Here is a 25,371-nt window from a genome sequence, read left to right as displayed (position 1 = left end):
CGGTGCTTCGTCTCCCCTACAGTGCCTGGTCAACTCGCCTGCGGTGCTTGTACAGCCATTTCCGTCACCTGGGTATTGGGAGAGGACCGAGTGTTTAAAAGCCGCTGTTGTGCGGCTGCTTAGGACACTCTCTCTCAAGCAGTCATGTTAGACTGGTGTACTTTCTCAAAACAGTCATGTTAGACTGATATAAATATTGTAAATAAACCCATACTCCTCGTTCTCAATGAGAAGCAGTCCTTCCCTTTATCAACGTCCTCAGCATGGATAAGTCGGACGACGGCATGGGCCAGCTACCTTCTACCTCATGCCCAACTCCTATCTAGACAACGGATCACGATGGGATCACGAGTAACGGAGCGATGGGATTGAAACCCCAATCATAACAGCCCCGAGACTCTGTGGATGAGTCTGATCATGTTTTCGGTTTTGGCGGTCAAGTGTTTGCTCGTGTGTCCGTGGCATCCGGTGGCTTCGATTATGAGCCCGAGAATGTGTATGCGGTTGACTCGCGGAATCTGTTGTCCGTCTCTTGTGCGTAGTGCGATTGGAAGTTTGTCTAGAGGAGTTAGGTAGCGGACTTCTTGGCAAGACTTGCGAAATAGTAAGAGTTCTGATTTCTTGGGAGGATAGTTTCATTCCTGTGTCTAATAGGTACTCTTCCGTGGCATCTAGGGCAGACTGTAATGTCTGCTCCATGTCTGCCAGGGAGCCTCCCAGGCTCCTGATGGTGATGTCATCTGCGTATAGAGCGTAGTTTACATTCGGGATGTCTCATAGTTTGTTTTCGAGTCCTTTCATCACCAAGTTAAATAGTAATGGAGAGATGACTGAACCTTGCAGTGTTCCGACGGAGCCCAGCGTGTAGGGGTCCGACTAAGTTGGGAGACTCGCAGTCGGGCTTCTTCATCATTTAGGAAGGAGCGTATGTACTCCTGCAATCTCTAGCTAAGGCCGAGGCCTGCCACAGACTCCAGTACAAAGCGGTGCAAGCAGTGTCGAATGCTTTCGCGAGATCTAGGGCGAACATGCCTCGAACGTCTTTTGTTTTAACGTCGATGATCTGTCTCTTTAGAAGTAACATGACATCTTGGGTGGACAGGTGGGGTTGAAACCCTACCAAGTAGTGTGGGAGGAGTTTTTTTTTTTTTCCAGTGACTACAAATGGTCCCTTCCAATGCATCATTAATTTGTTATCACTGGTTGGGAGGAGTATGAGCGCGCAATCTCTTACTTTCAGCTGACGGCGGTGACTGTTACGGTTGTAGTTCCCTTTCCGAGTTCTCTGAGCTTTGCACAAGTTCTGGTCAGCTACCTTCAAGGTCTCTTCTAGTCGGCTCCTGAGGCTGAGGACATATGTGTCTGTCGTTTTAACATCTTGCTTGGGCCGGTCTCTTGTGCAGAGATCCTTGTGTATGGACAAGGGTCCTCGTACTTGACGTCCGTATATCAATTCAAATGGTGAAAAGCCGAGGTTCGTTTGTGAAACCTCCCAGTAAGCAAAAAGAAGTGGGGCGATATATTGATCCCAGGCTTTGGGTTTCTCTTGGCATAGCTTCCGCAGCATCATCTAAAGGGTGCCGTTGAAGCGCTCTGCCATCCCATTAGACATAGGATGATAAGGCATTGAGCTCAGATGCTTGATCGCAAGTAAATCATTTAGTTCTCTCATCAAGTCTGATGTAAAACAAGATGCTTGGTAATAAAGAATCTCGTGCGGGAAACAGATCCTTGAGAATATCTCAACCAGCCCTTCTACTACAGTTGCCGAGTTCGTCAAAGGTAAAGGGATGACGTTGGGGAACCCTGTTGCGAAATCCACAAGGGTGAGTGAATACTGGTTGCCCTCGCTCGATGTTGAACTCAAAGGGTCGATGATATCTACCGCGACCAGCTTGAATGGGGTATCAATAAGCGGCATTCGTCCAAGTGGAGCCTTGCCCACTCTACCCTTTGGAAAGGTACTTTGACAGGGATCGCACGATCTGACAAATCGTTTAATGTCCTCTTGGAGGCCGGGCCAATAAAATGATCCAAGGACCAGTTCCATGGTTTTCCGAATGCCTTGATGCCCCGAGAAGGAGTTGTCATGTGCCATGTTAAGGACTTTGAGGTGCAGGCACCGCGGTACCACTGCTTGTTCGATTACTTTTCCCGGACAGATTTGATAGTATTGGTACAATACACCCTTATCCAGGTAGAATGAACGGGCGGTTGCCCCTTTTCCCAGCATATTTTTGCCAACTTTATCTCTAGAAACTCGAAGTGTTGTGTCTTCCTTGTCTTTTGTCCGAAACATTTCTCTCAATAACTGCAAAGCTCCAACATCTACTGGAGGACCTGGCCTCATGATCTTGGCACCCACTATAACCTGCAGAGAACCACTATCTTCTTTCGATGTGTTCACTTCCTGTGGTGCACTTGCTACAGAAATAAATGAAGACGCTTTCCAGTTGAGATATGGTTTCACGGGTTGGCAAGATCCAGGAACATTACCAATGATCACATCATACAGCGGCCTTTCCATGCACTTTGTGACTGAAACACCAGAAAAGTATGCCGATGAAATGTTGACCTCTGCTTTCGGAACATTAATAGAGCTACCATCCGCCAGTAATACCATAGACTCATTGTCTAGCATTGGTGTGTCCGGTACGAGAGCTTGTTGCACAACTATACTGTTGCTTCCTGTATTTATCAGCACCCACACAGTCTGTCCAAAAAGCTCCCCTTTTAACATAGGCATGTCAAAAGATTTCCTCGGCCAGACTCCAAAAGGAATGAGTGAAAGCTCGTCACCTCGCTGTTTAGTGCCAATTTTAAAGCGTTCCCGTGCATTTTTTCACTGGCCAGGAGGTATTACGCAGCACGCTGATGAACCCTTGGCACCAGGTTTATGACTCGGAAGGGTTTGGGTGCGAGCTAGTTGGTACGGATCATTCATATTTAAAACAGCGCGAAAAAACACAGACAAGGGAGGCGCTCGTCCGGATGAGCGCCTCCCTTGTCACAGGACAAGTGCTGAGCGCTCATCCTGTGTCCTCCATTGTCCGTGTTTTTCTGCCACTGTTTTCAATATGAATGACCAGGTTCATTATGCTTGCATGACAGCATGCCGTGTCCATATTTGTGGAAATATTCGCAATATGGCTGTTTTACCTTCGTGCAGCAATTTGACGTCTTGTGTCCTATCTTGTCACATATGAAGCAATGGACTTGCGATTTCACTGCTTGCGTTTTGTCCGTTGCTTTTCGAGGTTTTTTTTTTCAGGCTTCTCATTGAACACCAACAAATTGCGCTGCCTCTGAGCCTTCAAATAATGATCTGCTACTTCCGAGGTCTAATCCACGGTCTTACAGTTTCTCTCACGAAGGAAAAGCACCAAACAACTATGGACGTTGTCCAAGAATTGTTCTGCGACTATCAAGTCTTGAACCGCATTGAACGTCTTCCCTTGGTTTGCCATTTCCACCAAACGGTCGAAGTACCTTAACAGCCGTGTAGTGTATTGCTTGCTGGTTTCTCCATCCTGTGGTTCACTTTGCCGAAATCTTTCTCGGTAACCCTCAGCTGTAAACCAAAACCGTTGTAACAGGGCTAGTTTTGCTTTGTTATAATCCAGGGAGTCTTCCTGCGACAAATGACCAAGCACTTTCAGTGCTTCTCCGCCGAGGCACAAGCTGAGAGTGGTGGCCCACTTTTCTTACGGCTAGTCCTGTCCCATGGCTACATGTCCAAAGTGCTTTAATTATGCGTCAAGGTCATCTCGAGAATCATTGAACATGGGGATAAGACTATGTGGGTTGATGGGGGCTGAGACCACTGCTTGGTTTGGGTGACCTGAAGCATTCCCATTCTCACTACTTTCTCTTGCCTCAGCAAGCCTCACACGCAACTGCAAATTCTTTAAATTCAAGGTGCTGTTTGGCTGCCTCTCTATTGGCAGCCCGTTCCTACGCACCTTCGCATCTTCTTCACATGCCTTGGCGACTTGCTAGAGCGCACAATTTCTTAATTCTGCGCCCCGCAGCCCCAAGTGCTCATCCAACATAATAAGCTCTACTAAGCTTATGCTCATCACTATCTGTTCAAGCAGTTATGAACAACCAGCTTCATCCTGTCAGATGCCGATTTGTTATAATTTTGCTTTGTTTAGATTAATGCCGGGTTGCACGATATGAATCGTTCTGGCCACCACAAAGATGAATCCACAGTGGGGAAGAGAAACAACGAAGCGAATTGTTAATGAAACATGTACATAATTAAAAGAAAGCGTAACACAGACAAACCAACTAAACAAGATGCCATAACTAACAAAAACGTTCATGTAACTCTAGATGTTCTCACACAACTAAACAACTATTTACAACAGTAAAGTCCGTGACCGATCACAATTACTTGACATGCGGTGTGGTGCAGTTGCAGAGTGTCGGTTGCGTGAGCATCAATCGCTGCTTGCTTCTTTAGGATCAGCCCCAGCTCGGCCAAAGAGTCACAGGAGGGGAACCGTAGAAAGTTCTTGCCTTCCACACCATGTCACCAGGATCTGAGATCACAGGCCGGAGGTAGGACCGAGGCCGCGTCTTCGCTGAAGTCTTGCAATTCGGGCCCGCAGCCCGCCAGCTTCGCTTCCTCAGCCCGGCACTCCTGAAGTCTCGAGGTTCGGACCTGCAGCCCGATAGCCTCGCTTCTTCCACGCCACATACCAGGGTTCTCCTCGACAGAGAAAAAAAAGAACCTGTTTCTCTTTCTTCTCTTCTTCTCCTCCCTTTTCAAGAACTCAAGTGCCTTGGTGACTGGCTGTTGGCCAAGGTGCCACGTCCTGCGAGCTTGCACTGGATGCTACTCTTCTCTCTTCTTTTAGAATCACTAGCCATCCGCCGCACCAGACACGTGCACATTGGTCTTTATACATGACAGACGTGGAGACAATTTTTCTGTGACATTTTTACAGGCTTTTATCTAACATGCATGGTGTGACATTCTGGAAAATCATGATTGCAAACTTGTGCACAAATTCAAGCGGCCATCTCTCGAAATAAGAACAAGTAAACATACACCATGCTAGGCTTCATGAAAGTGCCCGTGTAGCTGCACTATCTCAGCTGCACTGATATTTCAAGTGAGTCGGCATCACAAAGCATTAGATCAAAGGCAGGCACTTAGAAACAATTTATAAAATACAGTAAAACCTCGTTAAACCGTACCCGCTTAAACAGTAGTTTCGGTTTAAAAGTAGTAAAGTCAATTCCCCGACTCAGCGGCCTTTGAACATAATGTATTTTGTATCTGCATTAACCGTAACAGCTTATTGCGTACGCATCGGTTAAAACGTAGCGTTTCCACTTTTCGTCGCGCAAACATGGCGGTGCGTCGTCTCCATCGGGCGGCCCGGCAGAACAACAAGCCTCAGAGATCGGTACAACGGCCTCCAAGCGCCCTGTGCGTTTGCATGTGAAGCCGCATCAGCATCAACATCATTTCGACGCCGCATGGACGCCACACCAAAGAGCGTTGTGGCATCGTGCAAGCGAGGACTCGCGTCATGTCAAAGCTAGGATAAAAAAAGACGCCGGGTGCTCAGCATAGAAGAAAAATTAGATCGTCCGTGCTACCGAACGTGACACGAAGAAGTCGGCGCTGGCCTGCGACATGGATCTGCTGTTGACTACAGTGTGTGGCATTTGGAATGCGAAGTTGCTCGGCAGCGCTGCTGCGACCGCGAAGAGATGTCGGCTATGAGGTTCGACTTTTCACCATCGTTGCCGCTGTTGTTGCCGAAGTGTCAACTAGCGACAGTGATGAGGACGACACGGAAAGCGACAGCACGGGCTATTCAGGCCCGACAGTGGCAGAAGCTGCGCGTTACGTCAGCCTCGTGAATGCGATCGTCGCAAGAACAGGGGCGCGATAACGTAACTATTCCAAACGAAAAGTTTTCCGAACTCCGGCACCCGGCAATGAAAAAGGCGCCACGGGACTTATGCAGCACTACTGCACGCGTGCACGGAGAATACGTAACGCCAACGAGGAATCTGTCGTGCCGTGCGAGTGTTTGCCGAGAAGAGGGGGGGCTGGCTGAGAAGCTGGCACGCAGCTTCAGTAAGTTTGAGGCCGCTGTCGTCGTGCTAGGCCGCCGCGACATCAAATGAAAATAACACTTACGTCCCGCGAAGTGAATAAATACTGCATGTTTTTTCCCCTTTCATCGCACTCTCTCTGAGTTCCGTTATCGACAGGTAAGTGGGCGATCTCATGCTATTTCGCTTAAACAGTACTACCGTTTAGTACGTACTTTTTCCGAGCTCCGGCCGACTACGGTTTAACGAGGTTTCACTGTACTGCAAGATCACCCCATTCTGGCTGTCTGAATGTGTCAGAGCTTTTTGAAGTGCTCTAAGTTGGTCAGTCAAATGTACTGTAACATTTTACTAGGCATTTACACTATTTTTATGTCACGGTAATAAGCAGACCTTATGACAAAAGCCTATCCTAGGATTCTACAATTACTCTTGTACTGCACCGCCTATATGTATTTTACATCTATGACTCCTTTGTTATATGTCCATCTGATCCTCTGCCACCTCAAAAATGTTTTCTCTCTCTCTCTGCCTTCGATCTCGTTCTTTCAGCTCGACTATCAATGAACACCAGTGCTGTTCTCTCATGTTTCTTTTCCACTGCTCACTCAGCTATCCTGCTTATTCATGTGCGTCCGCCAAAGTTAGTAGTCGTGCTTTCCTGTGAGCTGCAGGCAGAGCTGCATGCTTTTATTCAACACCTTTTCCCAATTTCTGTAAACATACTTTGCTACAAGTCCACTGAATTGAAAAAAAAAGAATAAAAATAAAGGTAGATCTGCTGCAACTACCTCATTAAAATCGCTTTTGGACACTGCAGGTGTTGTTCAATGGTTGTGCCTCAATGGAATAAAAAAAAGAAACTCTTGGCGCCCTTCCACTCCGAAGAAGGATGACCAGCGAAGCTGTGTATGTGGGCCCCTTAATGGCGAACTACATCTACGGCGCGGGTTGGCCCGGTATTGCACTATCTTCAGAATAGCACTATCTTCAGAATCAGCCCACGTAAGGCGAGTGCTTAACACCTGCTTCACCTCCGTCGTGGGTCGGCCCGTTACTGCACTATCTTTGGGATCAGCCCACATATGGGGAGTGCTTAACGCCTGCTGGTGCAATGCTGGGCCGGCCCAGCATTGCACCATCTTCGGGATTAGCCCACGTATGGGGAGTTTCGTGCGTACGCACGGACACGATCATGAGGGAACTAGCGCTTAACAGCTTCACTGTAAAATTGGTTACATCATTATTTGGTTATTTATTAATTAATCAATTACGACAATGAGCATGGGAGTAGTGGCATGAGCGTGTTCACACTGAAGGGCGCCACCTAGCCAGCTGTGGAAGATCATGACGACGCTGGAGCCAATCCTGTAATGGGAGTTTTGTGTCTAAACATGGACATGATCATGAGGGAACTAGGCCTCAACAGCTTTGCTGTAAAATGCATGTACTGAAAACATAGCTTGACAACTCTCAGTGCCATATGCATAATTAATCAGTTGAAAGTGGTAACATGGTGTGCCACATTAACCCCAATGAGCATTATTGTGGCCAACTTAAAAAATAAGTAGGTAACATATATATCCCATGCAGTTCTCCCAAATGCACGTTCCTCACCATGGATGCAACAAGATTGGGTAGACAAAATAAAAAGGGCCCGTCTTACCTTGGGATTGACCATTCATTGACATGTTGTTTGAATCTGCATTCATAGTTGAACACACGGTAGCTCACATCCACCCTCTGGCGTCGTGGTGCAAATACAATATTCAGAAACAGCTTATTGAGCCAAGGAACCCAGGAAGGAAACCATGTGCTGAAAAGTATAGGTGTCATTGTTGAGAATCAGCTAAAAGCTGAACATGAATCAATTTTTACAAGATTCTTAGAATGGAATGCAAATGAGGCAGTGTCTAAAGAAGTGTTTGCTTCATAGCCCCTAAATAATACAAAGATGTTAAGGAGTATTATTTATACGTGTAGGACCATAAACCGAAAATCACCATGGTCCCTTGTCCTCACATAAATTGGCGATTTACGAGTGAACTAAAATTTTGTAAATGCAGTATTTTGGAAAATAGCACCTTTATCATTCACAAGCACTTCTTAGGAAAAAATTCTTATCTCACAATTCCATTGCATCTGCACTAGGTCTAAAGATGATGTGTATTCAGCAAACTTAAGTGCCAATACTTTGAACGACAAAAACAAGCCTGCAACATCTGTCGGCAGCACTTAGTAAAATTTCATTGTGGATGCGAATTGAGCTCCCGATCTTCATTAGGGTAGAAACTTGGGCCGATGGTGAAGAACTTGAATTGTGGTCTTAATATGTCGGTACTGGGCATGTTCTCAATATGCTGTTTTCAATTGCATATTGCTATCATATAGAGATGCAATTGTTTACCATCGGCAGCAAAGTGAAGTGGTGGCAATGTAGGCACAACAGAGAAAGCAGTGCAAAATGGCACGTTCTCATTTGTTTTACGATGGGCAGCCGTCCTTACTGCACTTGGCACTCATACTGTCCCTTTTCTTTTCGTGAAACAAAACCCCCTATGGTTTGCCATACTGAAAGTACTGGCAAGGCAAAGTGCCCTCCCGTTTACTGGCCAATGTTCCTAAAATGGAACATCAAGTGAAAGGAATTTTTCGTGTAAGCCAGTTCCATTGTAATTGTGCAGTATCTGAATCCATAGGTCAACAGTGTGGGAGAACACTCACTCACCTTCCCTCACAATACTTTTTCCAGGCCCCACACTCACATTCATGCTCACCTCCACTCACATTCACTGGCACACGCTCGCACTCGCCTCCACTCAAACTCACTCTCACTCACCTCCGCTCATGCTCACTGGCACTCATGCCCACTCACACTCGTCTCCACTCACAGTCACTGGCACTCGCACGCACTTACATCTTTGAAATGAGTGGGAGTGAATGCGAGCGAGTGTGCCGCCGTCTGCCACTCACAATTCGTGTACATTCATAATGAAGCTTCCAATTTAGCATCTGCTACATCTGGACTGCACCAACGCAGTTTTGGGCCCAGTTTTATTTTTAATATGCATAAATGATTTGCCTTCCTGATTACATGGTAACAACCTTTGATTCACTGACGATTGTTTTTCGTACCGCGAAATTGATTGCAATGATGATCACCATGTACAAAATTCTACCTTTTTTTGGTGCCAGGAGTGAAACATCAGTACTGCTAACAGTAAGCAGAAAGAAACAGATATCCTATTTTACTTGCATTATTTATGACACCTCTCACTCGTAATAAATGAGAAGAAAGGGGGTTAACCGAGGGGCTCGATTTTTATTAGTCATATCATGAGAAGCCAACAAACACTGACACCAAGGAAAACATAGGAGAAATTACTTGTGCTTAACAAATGAAACAAACGATAAATTAATGGAAATTAAAGTGGATGAAAAAACAACTTGCCGCAGGTGGGAACCGAACCCACAACCTTCCATTTCGCGTGCGATGATCCACCAATTGAGCTACCACGGCACCGTTTTCCCATCCACTTTCTTGGGTATTTATGTGTCCTAGTAGAACTCTGGGAGTGTTAGCCAGCGCCACCACTCGCAGACCTTGGCGGCGGACGTGGAACGTTCTTTTTGCCACAGGCATCACGAGAACGTGATCTTTTTGGGTGAAGGCAACTGGTCAATAAACCTACATATGCTACCTGAAGGCATCAATGCTGCCGGATTCTAGACCCTCGTTATGTAATAAACAAGAAGAAAGGGGGTTAACCGAGGGGCTCGATTTTTATTAGTCATATCTTAAGAAGCCAACAAACACTGACACCGAGGACAACATAGGGAAAATTGCTTGTGCTTAACAAATGAAACAAAGAAACGACAAATTAATGGAAATTAAAGTGGATGAAAAAACAACTTGCCGCAGGTGGGAACTGAGTCCATAACCTTTACACGATTGTAACGCGCACCCATTTTCCACGACTAAAACAAAGTAAAAAAAAAAAAAACCCGCCCTAGATTTTAATGCCCACCCGTTTGCCAGGACTCAAAAAAAAAAAAGAAAAGTCCTTTACAGTACTGAGCACCTCATTCTTTCATACAGGAATACACCTTTCTTTCATTTGGAAAAACAAATATTTACTCCGAAAACACTAAAGTTGCAATAAATAAATAAAGTCGTAGTTTCGCCCAAAAGGCAAAGTTTAGATTACGATAGCAAATTAGTAGACAGCTATATGAAAAGTAAGGATAGCAATTTTATCGGGAGGCGGAGGAAAACTTTATTGTGTGCCCTGTGAGTTGCTGGGGAGGGCCAAAGGCCCTGCCTAGGTGACGGCCAGGAGTTCGTGGGTCCTGGCGGCATTCTCGGCCTGCTGGATGGCCCATAGTTGATCCTCGAGGGCGGGGCTGAGCAGCGCGGCTTCCCAGTGCGTTCGAAGGCTGCTGCTAGAGGCCGCGTTTTCTTGTTGTTATTGTGTTATTGTTATTGTTGTTTTCTTGTGTTATTGTTTCTTGTTTCTTTATTGTTATTTATCCCTCGGCATTCCCATAATATATGCTCCAGAGTGGCTCTGGATTCACATGTTTTGCATTTGTCCGTAGGGTATACATCCAGATATGTGATGTGCGAGAGCGCAGGATTCGGATACGTCCTAGTTTGTAACTGCCGCCATACGACAGACTGCTTTTTAGTCAATTTTGCGTGAGGTCGCAGAAATATGCGCCTCAGTAACCTATAATGTTTCGTAATGTCATTATATGTTGTCATTCTGTCCTCCCACTCCCACTCATTTACCGCACCGTCACGTCCAGAGGGTGTCTGGGCGTCACTTGCGACTGCGGCTCGGTCCGTAAGCCCTCGAGCCGCGTCGTGTGCCGCCTCGTTGTTGCCGTCCTCCGCGAGGGTGTGAGCGGGTGTCCAGGTGATGTATATCTTTCTTTTGTAATTTTGGCCTCCTGCAAGAAGAATGCGTAGTGCCTCCGGGGAGATTCGGCCGTTGGCAAAGTTTCTTATTGCCGTCTGAGAGTCGCTGACTATCACGGTTGCGTTAGTCTGAGCTAGTGCGAGCGCTATGGCTACTTCTTCAGCTATCTCGTTACTTGTGGTGCATATCGCTGCGCACGTCTTGCACCTTTTCTCCCTATCGATTACGGCTGCCGTGAACCCCCGTCTGCGATTACATCGAGCCACGTCTACGAACACTGCGCCCTTGTCGCTGCGGAATTTCTTCTGCATTTTTTTTCGCTCTGTGCTCTCTTCTGTCCTTATTGTGTTCTGGGTGCATGTTCTTTGGTATGGGAGGTTATACCAATCTTTCCTTCGTCTTTCTCGGGATGTCTACCTTGACACCGTGCTGCGTGTGGTAACCTATGTCTAATTTCTATAGGATGTGTCTGCCTGCTCTAGTCATAGAGAGGCGTTCATATTGTGCCGTACATTGCGCTTCAATGAGCTCGTCTATCGTGTTGTGTAGGCCTAATTGCAGCAACTTGTCCGTGCTGGTGCTGATCGGTAGTCCTATGGCTAGTTTGTATATTTTCCGAATGAAGCATTCTAGTTTGATCTTTTCCGCGACCTGCCATTTTAAGTACGGCGCTACGTATACTATTCTACTTATTACGAAGGCCTGTATTAACCTGATCGTGTTTTCCTCAGCCGTATAAACATTTAAACATTCGCTTACTAACTAAATTAACAAGCGTGGTGTCACTCACGCACAAGCAAGCATGGACAAGTCTCACACAATGACTGCGGAAACTTATTATCAAAACACTGCAGTGGGGAAGTGCGGTAGCAGGAGCGAGCGATTCGACCTATGTGCGGACTCTCGCTTCAATGTGTACTAAGTGTCTCCAACAGAGCGCGGTGGGCCTAGATGCATCTAAATCTCAGATCACTTTCAAGTTAGGGGCCGCGTAGCCGCGCCATACATAGCAGCCGCCGGAGTAGAAAGCTTCTCCTGTTTACGCCAGTCCGGCAAGCAAGTTTCGGGAACTCCGAACATTCGTGATGCGGCCTGATTTCCGTCTGTCTCCGCACATGTGATCACTTTCCTTTTAATTGCGCATCGTGATGAACTCGGCATGTCTTTGCAGCTGGCACTTGCATCGTGATAGTGCAAATGCAGAAAACGGGAAGACCGGGAAGACTGATGGTGCAACAACATAAGCACATAGTAAAGCACACGGAGAAAGCTACAGCAGCTAGGCTCGAAGCACATGCGAGGCGGTCCTTTTGAAATGCCGATGGCGATATGTTAACACAGATTTAGGGTCATACTCAATTCTAACGCGCAGCCTATTTTTGGACCCGATTTATCAGAAAAAAGTGCACGTTAGATTTGAGTAAATATGGTACTTTTGGATATAACAGATTGTGCTGCTCACTTAGTTTGGTCTTCCTATATTATCAGTGCAACCAATTCCGCTTTCAACAAACCCAGGAACACAGACTATTGGCTGTGTAATGCCCCACCAGTGGAGTTTTCATGTTGACCACGTAAGTGGATCTCCACCGCCCACCGCTGTCGGCTTAGTGCAAAGCAAGTGCAGAATGTGACGCTAGGCCTAACCAGCTTCGAAAGCGAAGCCATAGCATGTGATGCTCAAAAACAGCCGCCGACAATTGCAAAATGCAGTTTTGAGAAGGCTTCATTTCTCGTCCCATCAATCCGCACAATAAAGGAAGATATGCTACTATTCGTAGCGTCCAGACTTTGAGGCGCCTGATGCAGTCAAGCTATCTCGCATGAAGTGCAGCGACAGCAAGACACGGGCTACGAGTTGAAGTTTACTTGTACCACAGCTCTCATTCGTGCTACAGATTTGACTAGCATCGTCGCTTTTCATAAAAGATAAAATAAGACATTGGTTTACACTACCAGCCGCGGGACTGAGAACTGTTTGGGCTAGTCAGGGCATTTTTGCGCAGCATGGCGCAAAAGTACGTAAATGTATCAAAATGGCACAATTGGCACAGCTGTTGCACCCCTGCTTAAGCCATTCACAGCAGGCTGTTCGCAGAGCAGCCTGCCTTCTCCATGTAATTGCATTTACATGACAGAGGACTCATGACACACCCAACCACAGCTACAAAATAAAAATTTTGGGATATGTCTGCTGGCACACTGTCTCTCTTCTGGCCGCCCCTTGCTGCTCAGATGCTTGTAGAGGCTAATGCAAGCACTGCTGCTAGGCTAACATCTCTCGCCAATTTCCACTCTGCATAAAAGCATCAGGTAGCTGCTTTGGAGAGCGGCACAGTGATCACAACTGCTAGGCTTACATAAGACCATAACCCTTTCAGGGTTAATGATGTAAATATATGGCATTGCGAACAAGTCCAAAATGGTCAATACCATATATTTATGGTGCCAATTGTACATTTACAAAACGCGCCAATTTCCTAACTTTTTTTTTCTGGCATGTGCTGCCACTATGTGGGAATACAGGGCATTTTTTCTCATGCCTCCCTCTTTCGGTTATCGTTGCATGGTTTGTTTAAGAGCTAGTTTGCTCCGGCGTGTCTGTATACTATCGCTCGCGCATTGGTGCAAGCGTGGGCGGGCGGCGGTTTGGGTTTTGTTCCGCAAGTGGTTTCGGCTTCTTGCGCTGGCAAAACTGATGGCTATCTTGTTACTAATCGCTCAAAGGGCGCTCGCTTGTTCCTTGCCCGTTCAGTGCTCACAGAGGTGCGCATAGGAAGGATGCCGCCACGCATGCGTTTCCTTTCGTTTTCATTTTTTGGAGGCTTGTGAAAACTAAGTGCCTCTGGTTGGCGATCAAATGAAGATTAGTGGAAGTTTGTCACACGTTTTCCTTTCTTGACGGGCACACAACCGCACAGTTTTCTTGAGTGCGCTCACCTACGCAGTTTGATTATGTTATGGACGTAAATATTAGTGCAAGAGCAGGAACATTTGAGACTTGTAAAATATTCTCATGTGTGCATTTTCTAAGCCTTATGTGTATAACAAAATGCACCAAAATTTTGATTCTTATAGGTTAGTTCTTTTTTTAATTGTTATTGGTCATGCATAAACGGTACATATATACAAATGCAAAATATTTTTTTCCGACTTTGCGGTCACCCTAGAAAAATTGCGGTAAATTTTTTTCGAAATAGGTCCCCCAGAAGAATTGGAATCTGCAATAATAAAAAAATATCTACCCTGGACGGTCGCATATGGCGAAAAAAATTGACCCTGAAAGGGTCAACTATTTTTTTAAGGGCAGGAACCATGTTTTCATCACTTATTGAGGGTTCTTGATACGAATAGTCCATTATAGGAAAACTTTAAAATATAAATTAAAAATCAGATGCAAATTTGCAGTGCAGCAAACAAATAGTGTATTAAAATGTGAGAAAATTATGGCAGATCAAAAAGAACTGACGGCTTCATTTGATATGAACAAAACTGACATTATTTCGATAGCGATGTCCACTGCCAAGCGAGTTAGGAGGAGTACAGTGTTGCCTGTTGACGAAAAGAAAGAGTATGATGTTGGCAGTTTCTTCAAAATGTATGCCAAAAATATCAGTGGCTGTTTATTGGTAAGTGTAAAAGAAATTTGTTAGCATTGCGTTACACCTCTTTGAAGTCCCAGATCCATCATTTAAATCACATTCAACACATTCCGAAGTGCTCAGCAGCTGTATGTATGTATGTATGTATGTATGTATGTATGTATGTATGTATGTATGTATGTATGTATGTATGTATGTATACAAACACGGTGATGACATTTTTCAGTGGGCCAAATGTATTTAGAAGGATGAGAAGCGCAATTTCTCAGTTATCTTTGGTTTATTTGTCAATAGTTTTGATCAGTGGACCGACGTTTTATTTATATCTTTACCACGTGACCGGCTTCTCACACTTGACACACATACACGAGTTGTAAGGCATTGAACTTGGAACTCGAAACAGTGTCTTTCTGGGGACTAACTTTCAAATCCCACAACTCTTGTACTAGGTAAGGATTGGATTGGATTCTGGTGTTTCATGTGCCAAAACCACAATTTGATTATGAGGCGCGCAGCACTTGACAACCAGGGTAGCTTTAACGTGCCCTCAATGCAATGAGACCACAGGCATTTTTGCATTTCGCCCCTATTGAAATGCAGCCGCCCCGTCAGGATTTGATCCCGTGAACTTGTGCTTGGCAGCACAACACCATAGCCACAAAGACACCACGGTGGGTTCTAGGTAAGGCAGAGCAACAAGGGTGGTCTTATTGCATTCCTTGAATCATACAGAAACTATTGGTACTCTGTTCAGTGAAATTTGAGGAATTGTATTTTGCAAATATTTGCAAACTTTATTTAATGGAAGCTCCTATAAAATTAGAACCAGAGGAGATAAACAAAAATGGGCTGCATAATCAAAATAAGCACATAACATTACACATATTGTATTTATTTCAATATAAGGTAGGGTATTTTCCCCCCAGAATCTTTGGCCTCGATGTCACCCTCTGCCATATATGCGAATTTTTCCTTAAAGGAACACTTAAGCGAAACAATGAATCAGTTTAGACTAATGGAGTATTGTTTGAGAACCCTGCAGGCAGTCATTAAACAAAATTATAGCTTAATTATTAGATGAGAAAAATGAAGGTCCAAGTATCAGTATTTGCATTTCGCGCCGAAACCCCAGCGCCGGTACGTCAGCGTGACGTCAGGGATTCCAAAGCATGTTTTCGCATTTGGGCCACGTTGGCTGAATAAAGATTCCCGAAACTTGCCATCTTTAATATTTGGTTCCTTCAGAACACAATGTAGTCAATCTGTACCACTGTATACAATTAGTAGGCCCTAGAAGATGCCATCAAAATCCAAGATGTCACAGCCCCCAGGGGCGGGAACTTAAGTAGGCATCACCACCTGTATTACATTCTTGCGCTTTTTTTGGCTTACCAAACGTCTTATCGTTGTAAGAGTGGTGTTTTTGGTGTTGTAGAACGGTAATTTACTGATGCAGAAGAAATAATTTTTCACTTTAGTGTCCCTTTAAGCTGTGGCTTGACAGCAGCGCAAATCTTGCCGTATAGTGTGGCTTCACAGCAGTGCAACTTCCGTCGTATAGTGTGGCTTTACGGCAGCGTGCGCTGCGATGACGTGAAGCCACACTACAAGGCGACATTTTCTTTTCATGGGTCTTCCAACTGGCACCCTCGCCTTATAATTGAACAAATACAGTATGTACAAGTTTTCAGCACCATATCTCAAATATACTTTTTTTTTTTTCAAGGACTGATGTTTCCCTTAATGCTCACTAATACCTGACCAGCTTAAGAGGAAAAATGAAAAACTATTTAACCTATTGAAATTACCATATCTTTCAAACACATAATCATGCTTTTGGTATGCACTCATGCTAATGTCCTTACATAGAGGAAAACATAATTCCGCCTGTTCTTATAATTACGAAAAACTATAAGCATAGTATGCGGGATTAAGAACTGCAACTGCCTGGAATCTGCATGTACGTCAATTAAGAAATATAAAAGCAGTTTTTGAGGGACACCAAGAAGGGGAATTATATTACCATTGATCAAAATATCGATAATCAATCCGACTATCACAATGCCAGTGCTGTCTCTCACCTCAGGTATAGCAGGAACTCCATGGCATAGTACCCAAAGGCATACTCCACAATCCAGTAATAGACTCTTTCAAGAAAAGATGGCTTTGTTATCTCCTACAAGTTAGATCAAGCTCCTGTTAGCTTCAACAGTACACGCTAACACATCATCCTTCTGAAAAGAGGAAGTATCACTACACAAACTACAGATTTTGCAGCAACACATAAGGCGATCCAAATCCATGGCAGCAACAAGAGAAGATGATCGTGCTGATTTATTTAAGGTCATGCTGATTTATTTATCTTGCAGTGCATTGGGCACAGGCACAAAATGCCTCAGCAACAGTGTAAACCAAATCTCCCATCACGCTTTCTTCTTTCAATTTCCTACGCTCTTCCCAATGCCTTTGTAGTGCACCTTCTCCATTTTATCTTCACTGGCAAGTAGCACTAAATGCATGCGCCACCGTGCGAACAAGGAAGCAAATCAAAATGACAAACATACTAGAAGAAAAGTTGGTCGCCGATTCATCAGACGAAGACGGCATGATGAAATGTGGTATTCCTTAACCAAAATGCAATGCCACTACAATACGTTCTGTAGCCATTACTTGCCGACATTTCTTCATTGCTTCTGAAGTTTCTGTGGTTAAACATTCACAGCGCTGCTGGCGTGGCTACAGGGCACTGCAATTTAATTTTAACCAAATGGAGCTCTTAAACATGCATTCAAAGGGCCCCTAACCAGGTTTGGTCATTGTAAACAGACAAGCGTAGTGTTTAGATCGCATGCAGCCAATCATGTCTGCAAGGCATTACACTAATGCACACGGCAAAAATCAGTGAAAACTCAAACGGCAGCCCAGACACGTTATTTTCAAGGTCCCAGCAAACACAGAATCATTCTCAAGTGGCTTCAATAAGTCATCCAATGTGCAACACACAAAACCATTAGTGTAAGTGTGGTGTACCACAAAAGTTAAAAAAAATTGTGGTTGGGGCGGGGTAAGAAGGGGCCATGTGTTAAACATGACACAGTCCCTTCGATTCACTATGGAAGAAGGTGGGGAACGAATGTCACTTGTGGACACTAGTCATGACAATGAGGGAGACTGTTTAAGTTTGGCTGCTGAGCCAGGAATTAACACAGCTAACTTACACTCAGCAGAATAATCACTGGGGTGGCTGTGTTTGCCACCCTTTGCAACATAAACTTAACAGTGACACAATAGAAAATCTGTGGAAAAGCCTACGGCATAAATAATGACAGCAATAATGTTTTACTAATACAAAATTTTAATAAAAGCGAGCTATCGAGCCCTGCTTGCACAAGAAAAATGAAAGTTAAAGTAAGGCCAAAACTACTGCTTACTTCATTTGTTCTTGTCAGATGAAAGCAAACTGCAGTGTCTGAATGTGGGTACCACAAACAGCGAAAATGGTCTGAACTTTGCAGATGCACATCCAAATTCTCTAGGACCTGGAAAATACAATGCGTGAAGAGCTTCAGCACTCCGTGCCTTGTGCTACTACTCAGTGTGCCTAATGTGATACGCATAACTTACATAGAAATATAGCAATATAACTGCAAAAGAAACCTTCGTGTAATTCAACTTTCACAGGAAAAGTAAAACCATTTGACTGACCTGAAACTGAAAATATAAAATTGGTAAAGAAAGTACAGTAAAAGCTCGTTCATTGAAATCTCACGGGACAGGGAAAGATTTCTGAATTATCGGAATACTGAATTAACAAATGAACAGGAAAAACAACATTAAAATCAAGTTGGAGAAGCATATCTTCATTTACTGAAGTATTCTGCAAAAGTCATCTGCTTTATCATGCAGGTTCCGGCCGACGCCACAATTTTTCTTAACTCTTTCAGGTGGCCAACAGCCCGCAAAGTGTTGGAAGTGCTCAGGCAAACGTCCTCCAATATCAAAAGTGCCTCCGTGACATCTCATGAGGTGCAATGAGGTCGTGGCTGCACCGCCTCGCATGACTCTTCGTCTGAATCATGGTCATCATTTTTTCATCGGTTAGGAGAACAGCCGTGGTGACACAATCATAAGTCGCGATGTAGTCCTGAAGGGTCATATCTGCGGGAAGGACAGCATCGAAGGTCGGGCAGTCATCAATGGTGGACTCGGCTGACACCTCGATGGCTACTGCCGCATGCTCGGGCATCACAAAACCGCTGTGCCGAAAACAATTGGCGGTGACTTGCAGAGGTGTACTTTTCCACACATGGGCGACGATGTGCACTGCACCGAGTAAGTCCACTGCATACAGCTTTCCAACTTCTGAGCATAAGATCATTCGATGTAGCAGGTGCTTTCGGTACTTCGACTTTACATAGTGAAAGATACTCTGGTCCATCAGCTGAAGGGCACATGTAGTGTTGGGAGGCAAAAAACAAACTACCTTGACGCTCTTCAGTTCGACTGTACAGTTATGAACACTGCAGTTGTCAACAACCATAATTATCTTGTGGTCCTTAGACATGAAATGCCGGTCTAGCTGCTGCAGCCAGCCTCGAAAAATGTCCGAGGTCATCCAAGCCTTCCTGTTCGCTTTGTACTCGACAGGAAGGCTTTTGATGTTTTAAATAAAACGATGTGGCTTATGCGCCTTCCCGATGACGATTGGCAAGCGCTCCGTGCCAGTCATATTGGCGACAAGAGGCGCAGTTATCCTTTGCTTGCACTTCTTGCCACCAATGCACGGGTCGCCTTTGAAAGTCACCGTCTTTAAAGTCACAAGCAGTTTTGTCTGTGTTGAACACGTCACTTGGTTCACATGTGGCAATGTGCTCAAGCAGCTTCACATTTTTCCGCTGGGTGGTCACGCTTTCGTAGAAGCTGGCCTTTTCGCCGCACATGCTTCTGAAGACGAGTTTGTGTCTCTCCCGAAACCTCGCGAACCAGCATTCTGAAGCTCTGAACGAGTCAATGTTCATCATTGCAGCGTACTTCTGACCTTGTGCCATGATGAGAGGTCTGCTCAAAGGCAGATGCGCGTTGCAACAGTCCGTAACCCACTGGAGCAAAGCTTCTTCGAGCTGGGGTTGAGCTGTGGTTCACAACCGTTTTCTTGATGCATGAAACTTTTCGCTTTCGAAGGCTTGCAGAATCTGTTGTTCATTTTTCACGTACGCTCCCAACATGCTCTACTTCACGTTGTACTTGGTCATAACGTGCTGTCGCGATTCACCGTTCTTCAAAGCCTGCAAAATTTTCACCTTAGCCAAGTTCTTGGCTTCGTACTTCTGCGGCTTTGCCGGTGTTGCCGTCACTATAGCGCACGATGGTGGTGGCATGCAAAACACTGTCACTACGAGAAAAGAAAACTCCACAAGAAGAGATGATGCCGACTCAACAACACAAGGGAAAATGGCATCGAAGGCACAATGGAGCAAAGAAAGAAAGCACCGACATTCGGTGACGCTGCGATCGCCCCCACTAATTGATGACGATGGCAATGCCTCTCAGGTTTCAATTTCACTCCATTGGTGCCTGCGCTGCTTTACCACACTTTCGTGTAGCAGCAGCCATCGGCATTTGTCCGAATTAAGCGGTGCGGGGTCGAATTCTGATGAATTAACGAAGGTTTGGTCCCATAGACTAACATGCACTTTGGCCGGGACCAATAGAGCCATCCGAATTTCCGAATTAATGGGTGTCGAATTAACAAGCTTTTACTGTAACAAAAGCATACCATTCCACTGCACACATCTTTACATAAAAAGCCAACAAATAACATCAAAAGAGGAAGGAGACAACAAAGTTATAGTCCCACAATTCCTGCTACTAAGTAGCAATGAAAATTTTCTTAGGCTATGCAAAGCAACTAGTAACCTGTGCACCAAAATTCTGTGACATTGTTTATGCAGCATCTTCTATGGACCCTAGATCTTGGAGCTGCATATTTACATTTTGTTACATCCTAGCTGCAGAAACACAAGCTTGCGGCTCCACCAATACTGCACAGCCTCCAAATAAAAGTAGCTCAAATTAGAAGGTTCACGCTTTACAGCCTTCAGGTTGAGTGTTCCACGAGACTCCCACATTTGCACGAAAGAACAGACTGATGGGCTAGTTGGTGTTGTTTTTTGTTATGTAAAGCACCGCATCTATGCCTTCTTGGTTGTCTTGCATGCCCCATTTGCACTCCACATCACGTTTGCAGACTGTGTAGACAACTTTAGCTGCCTGGATTTACAAAGAATGTCAATAACTACAAACAAGCGCTCATAAATTTTATACAAAGACAACAAGTGCTACTACAACTCCAATAATGATGAAAAACTCACAAACCTGCTGCAGTTCACATGAGTAGCGCACCTCTCGCAGTCTGAAAGCTGGCTCACACTGGACTGTAGCTGTAATAACAATTCCAATGGAACCCAGGCCGCAACAGGCAGCCCAAAAGACTTCCTTGTTCTCTGTCTCCGAGCAGCAGAGCCTCTGGCCAGTGCTTGTGATGAGCTCAAGTTCCAAGACCTTTAGATTCAAGAACAGCATTTTATTGCTGTAGAAAGCATGCCATTTTCTTCAGACTTAATCTGAAAGACATGAATACTACACCACTAAAAAACTTTACAGAAAATTTTGGTTTGCAATTTCAATTTCTGCATTCACAGGAAGGCTACAGGGATCTGTGGGAATCCTGTACTGTATTGGTTATTTAAGGTGGCCGAGTGAAAAGAAAAGCCAAAACAAAAGATAAAGTGGATAGAAGCACTCAGTTGCAAGTGATTGCTTTCACAGAATTTCACTTGTCAACAGACAGCCGAAAGCAGGCATTAGTGTTTGCCTTCTTTTATGAATGCGTTATTTATTTTATGGTGCAGTGTGGTACCAAAATTATGAACTTTCAATGTCATGATAACAGTATGCATGAACACAAGAACGTGATCTTTTCAATTTCATGTGCATAGCAATGATTGTGAAGTTTGCTCAAGAGGTATGCAACAAAGTTAGATGTAGTCAGTACAGAGAATTTGCTTGTACCTGTGTTGAAAATATACCATACTTGAGCCCAGAACCATGAACACCAGTGGCAATGGCTCCACCAAGAGTTATGTCGGAAACAGCACCAAGGCTGGAAAGAGTTGCACATGCTACCGTCACAAGATGCCAAGAACGTCATCAATCATAACAGGAACTAGCTGGGGCCAAGCTGCACGTCAACTATGCTGCGTGCCTCATCATATGAAGAGCCATTCAAACATTTCACAGCAGCCAACAAGATCAAGCTTTTGATTGTAGATATAATTGTCATGAACATCATAAACTATCAGATGCCACTCAAAAAAGAAGCAGTTGTACATTCAGGGGAACTAGGAAGGATACAAAAAAGCAAAAGCTATTGACGGTGCTTGAACTGAAGATACCCCAGAAATGTCTGCAGTTAATGCCAATAACTCCATCAACCCAGTGGTCACTCTAATGGCGAGTTCCTGCAGCTATATAGTGAAACTAAGATAAACAGTATTTACTGCAACAGGTCTCTTGGGCTTGGCTGTGCAATGTGGAGATACATTATGAAAAGAAAAAAAAAATAGCGATAATCAGGACCAGTGCTTAGACATAGTGAAGATACACTACGAGCACTTGAAAAAATAAAACGATGTTACAGTGTGTCAGCATGTCAGCATTCATGTCAGCTTGCCAAGCAGTAAGGCAAACAAAATGAGAAATACATACAAAAGGCGCTGATGGTGATGTGCAATTGTGGCACAAAGTTTCAACATCTCAGGGTTCTGCAGCACGGAAGCAAATAAAAGACAGAAGAGTAGTTTCAAATGTGGAGACACAGCAAGCCACACCCAAGTGGAAGGAAGGCATTTGTCAGTGATCCAGGCACAGTGTGAGAGGCAGTGTGAGTGTGTGGAAGTCAGGTTTCAGCTTTGAGCCTCCACCAGTTCACAGCCACCTTCTGTAGGTGCATTCACTGCATTGTCCTGGCCAGAGAATGACAGTTGCTGAGCCACATCAAGGGTGGAGTGCAGTGCACTGCAAGCAAAGGTGAAGTCGTAGAACTTCATCTTCCCACTACAGGACCTATATTGAGGCCAAGATGACCCTCTGCTGTTCTCCACATCACAATCTGTTCCTGGCACCTTGAAAACCTTGTGTACACCTGGGTGTCCCCAAGATTCATCTCCTATCGTAACAAGTCTCACCACTTAAGACACCACAACTGTTCCAAACACTTGCACCATTGCTTGCCAACCACTACTGATGCTATGGCATCGCATTATAGGCTACTCTATCTAATATGGCTTATTTTTGGGGTCTAGTCCATTTTTTGACCTCAGTAAACATACTCGAAGTGATTTTTTGTCTTGTTCATTTTTGCGCTAAAGCAGAATTTTGTTCCCTGACATGACTGTACTCTTTTCCATTTGTTAACAGAATGCCTTGCATGTTTCCTGCAGAATATTTCTTCAATCCATGTGCAGATATTTTACATCAGTAGCGACATTCTCCTTAAAAAAGAACATTTTATCCTCTATGTTTCCAGAATTAGTCTGGCAATATATTCTGAACAATACTCTGGTTTTGTCATTTCATCACAGTGGCCTCAGGTCATTTAAAGGGATACTAAAGGCAAATACTAAGCTGATGCAATCTATTTACATACAATTTCAGAAACCTTGCAACACTTGTTTCGTGCCAAGAAAAGACTTAGTTTACAAGAAAATTGCACCTGAAGGGTCTGAATACCTTTTCTGAAATTCAAATCTCCCACCACCCACCCAGGAAGTGGCGACGTTGCATACGCCATCATCGTTCTTTGCTGCCATCATGTTGCCGTCGGCGAGTAAAACGGCGCCTGACAGATGCCGGTACAGTTTTTTGCACAAAACACAAACACGCTGCCATGGAGAAACCTAGTCAAGACAGAGTGGTAGATTCACTGCTGCAGCAGCTTTTTGGTCAAGTGGCGTGGGCCATTCGGGCATCCCGCGACATCATATGGAAGTTGAATTCTCTGCTGCTTGCAGTTTGTGCGAGTTTCGCAAGCCAGAAAAACCAGCACAGCACTGTGCGTTAATGAAACTATTGAAATGCGAAAGCATGGGGGGAGCAGAGTCGAGCAAAAACGAAACCTTTTGACTGCCCGCATGATTGTCAAGAGTAATCTCAATGAGATTTTTATAAATATGAAATAGAAATGGACAAGTAACATTTTATTTCATCTTAAAATGCAATACAAGGATGTTTTTGTAATGAGTGGTTGAGTACTAGTGACAGAATTTAACTGAGGAGTGCTTTCATCATTGGGTAAGTACTTGAATGTCCCAGAGGAGTCTCTAATGACGTGCTGCATTCACCTCAATTTCTCGATTATTAACGCTCTGTTCGCAATGACATTGATGCCCTATTGACTCTTGAGAACCAATCTGTCACTTTAGCTGGACTTAATATTTGCCTTTGGTGTCCCTTTATCATTGTATACTCAATCATAAATTATGTATTTTCATACATTTCATTCTTCTTCAGTGTTTTGTATATATTTATGTGCTGTGTTTTGTGTTTATTTATGTGCACCATGCTAAATATGTAGTCATAGTTAGCAGTAACTTCTACCAACACTGAGCTAATCAAATGTGAGATGAGCCTTAATACCTCATGAGAGCCAGGCCATTCCAAGCAAGCTCCACTTCATTAAGCTTTTTCAATGTGATGCCAGCTTCAGCTTTCACGGTTGCACGTGCCTTATCCACCTAAAAGGGCACAGTTGTAGCAGTCAGTAAGAACAACAACAGAAATAACACATTTTGTCATATAAAACATACACCCATCAGTATTTATAAAGTTAAGTGGCAACACAAAACAGCAAATGTAAACAAGTATGGCAGACACAAAACCAGTTGGACAGTTGCATTTGACTTTGTGCAGCAGCTGCAACAAGGCAAACACAGAAAATCGTCATGTCTCGTACCTAGTGCTGCTCCTTTCTTACTTCAAACTCTAGTGTTGTGAGAATGGTAGAAGAAAAGCTTGCACACTTGTTTCTTGACCACATGAAAGGTGCAAAGTCTGTCAATGGGATAACATTAGTAGTGAGGCTGTAAAAATACCGTATATACTCGTGTAAGGGCCGCCCTCGTGTAAGGGCCGCACCCCAACTTTGAAAGCGGATATTTCGAAAAAAAAAAAACAAAAGTTCAAAATGTCCCGCCAGAAAAGTGTAGTTAGTTCATTTACAGCCAGATGGCGCTGCACGCTTTTCCGCTTTTATTCTACTTCCGCCGACGCGCCGACCACGCTGTTGACAGCGCGCCGCCATATTTGCCTTGTGCGGCCTCTTTGTTGGCATCGTTCCTAGCATCGTGTCGATACGTTGGCAGCGCGACTTCAGATCGGTGTCGTCGGTGTCACTTTGTTGGTTGTAGTGAACCCTGCAGAAGCCAGCGCACGTGACGGACGATGGGCCGGCATCTGAGATCATTCACTGCAGCATTTAAGCTGCAAGTGATTGACTATGCCGAGGAGCACGGGAAGCGGGAAGCTGGACGAAAGTACGACGTCGATGAGAAGCGCGTGCGTTACTGGATGAATCAGAAAGATGCCCTCGCCGCTACTAACAGGAGCCGAAAGGCGTTTCGCGGGAAAAAGTGCAAGTACCCGCAACTCGAAAGCGAGCTCGTCAACTACGTCGTCGACACACGAAGGGACGGCTACGCCGTATCGAC

The 25,371-nt window shown here is 44.6% G+C and overlaps 1 protein-coding gene across 2 annotated transcripts in view; it reads right to left on the bottom strand.

Annotated features, from left to right (window-relative positions):
* Positions 1-25,371, bottom strand: part of LOC135906082 (L-gulonolactone oxidase-like) — a 74,593-nt gene that overhangs the window by 32,384 nt on the left and 16,838 nt on the right. For both annotated transcript variants that reach the window (XM_065437239.2, XM_065437240.2), the window contains exons 4-9: positions 24,302-24,399; positions 21,677-21,767; positions 20,981-21,166; positions 18,037-18,144; positions 16,687-16,781; positions 7,748-7,897 (exon numbers count right to left, since the gene is read on the bottom strand). In XM_065437239.2, coding sequence (XP_065293311.1) covers positions 7,748-7,897; positions 16,687-16,781; positions 18,037-18,144; positions 20,981-21,166; positions 21,677-21,767; positions 24,302-24,399 — 728 coding nt within the window. The remainder of the gene's footprint in view (positions 1-7,747; positions 7,898-16,686; positions 16,782-18,036; positions 18,145-20,980; positions 21,167-21,676; positions 21,768-24,301; positions 24,400-25,371) is intronic.

This window comes from Dermacentor albipictus, chromosome 9, assembly GCF_038994185.2.
Source record: "Dermacentor albipictus isolate Rhodes 1998 colony chromosome 9, USDA_Dalb.pri_finalv2, whole genome shotgun sequence".
Taxonomy (NCBI): domain Eukaryota; kingdom Metazoa; phylum Arthropoda; class Arachnida; order Ixodida; family Ixodidae; genus Dermacentor; species Dermacentor albipictus.
This window is presented reverse-complemented; position numbering and strand designations above follow the sequence as displayed.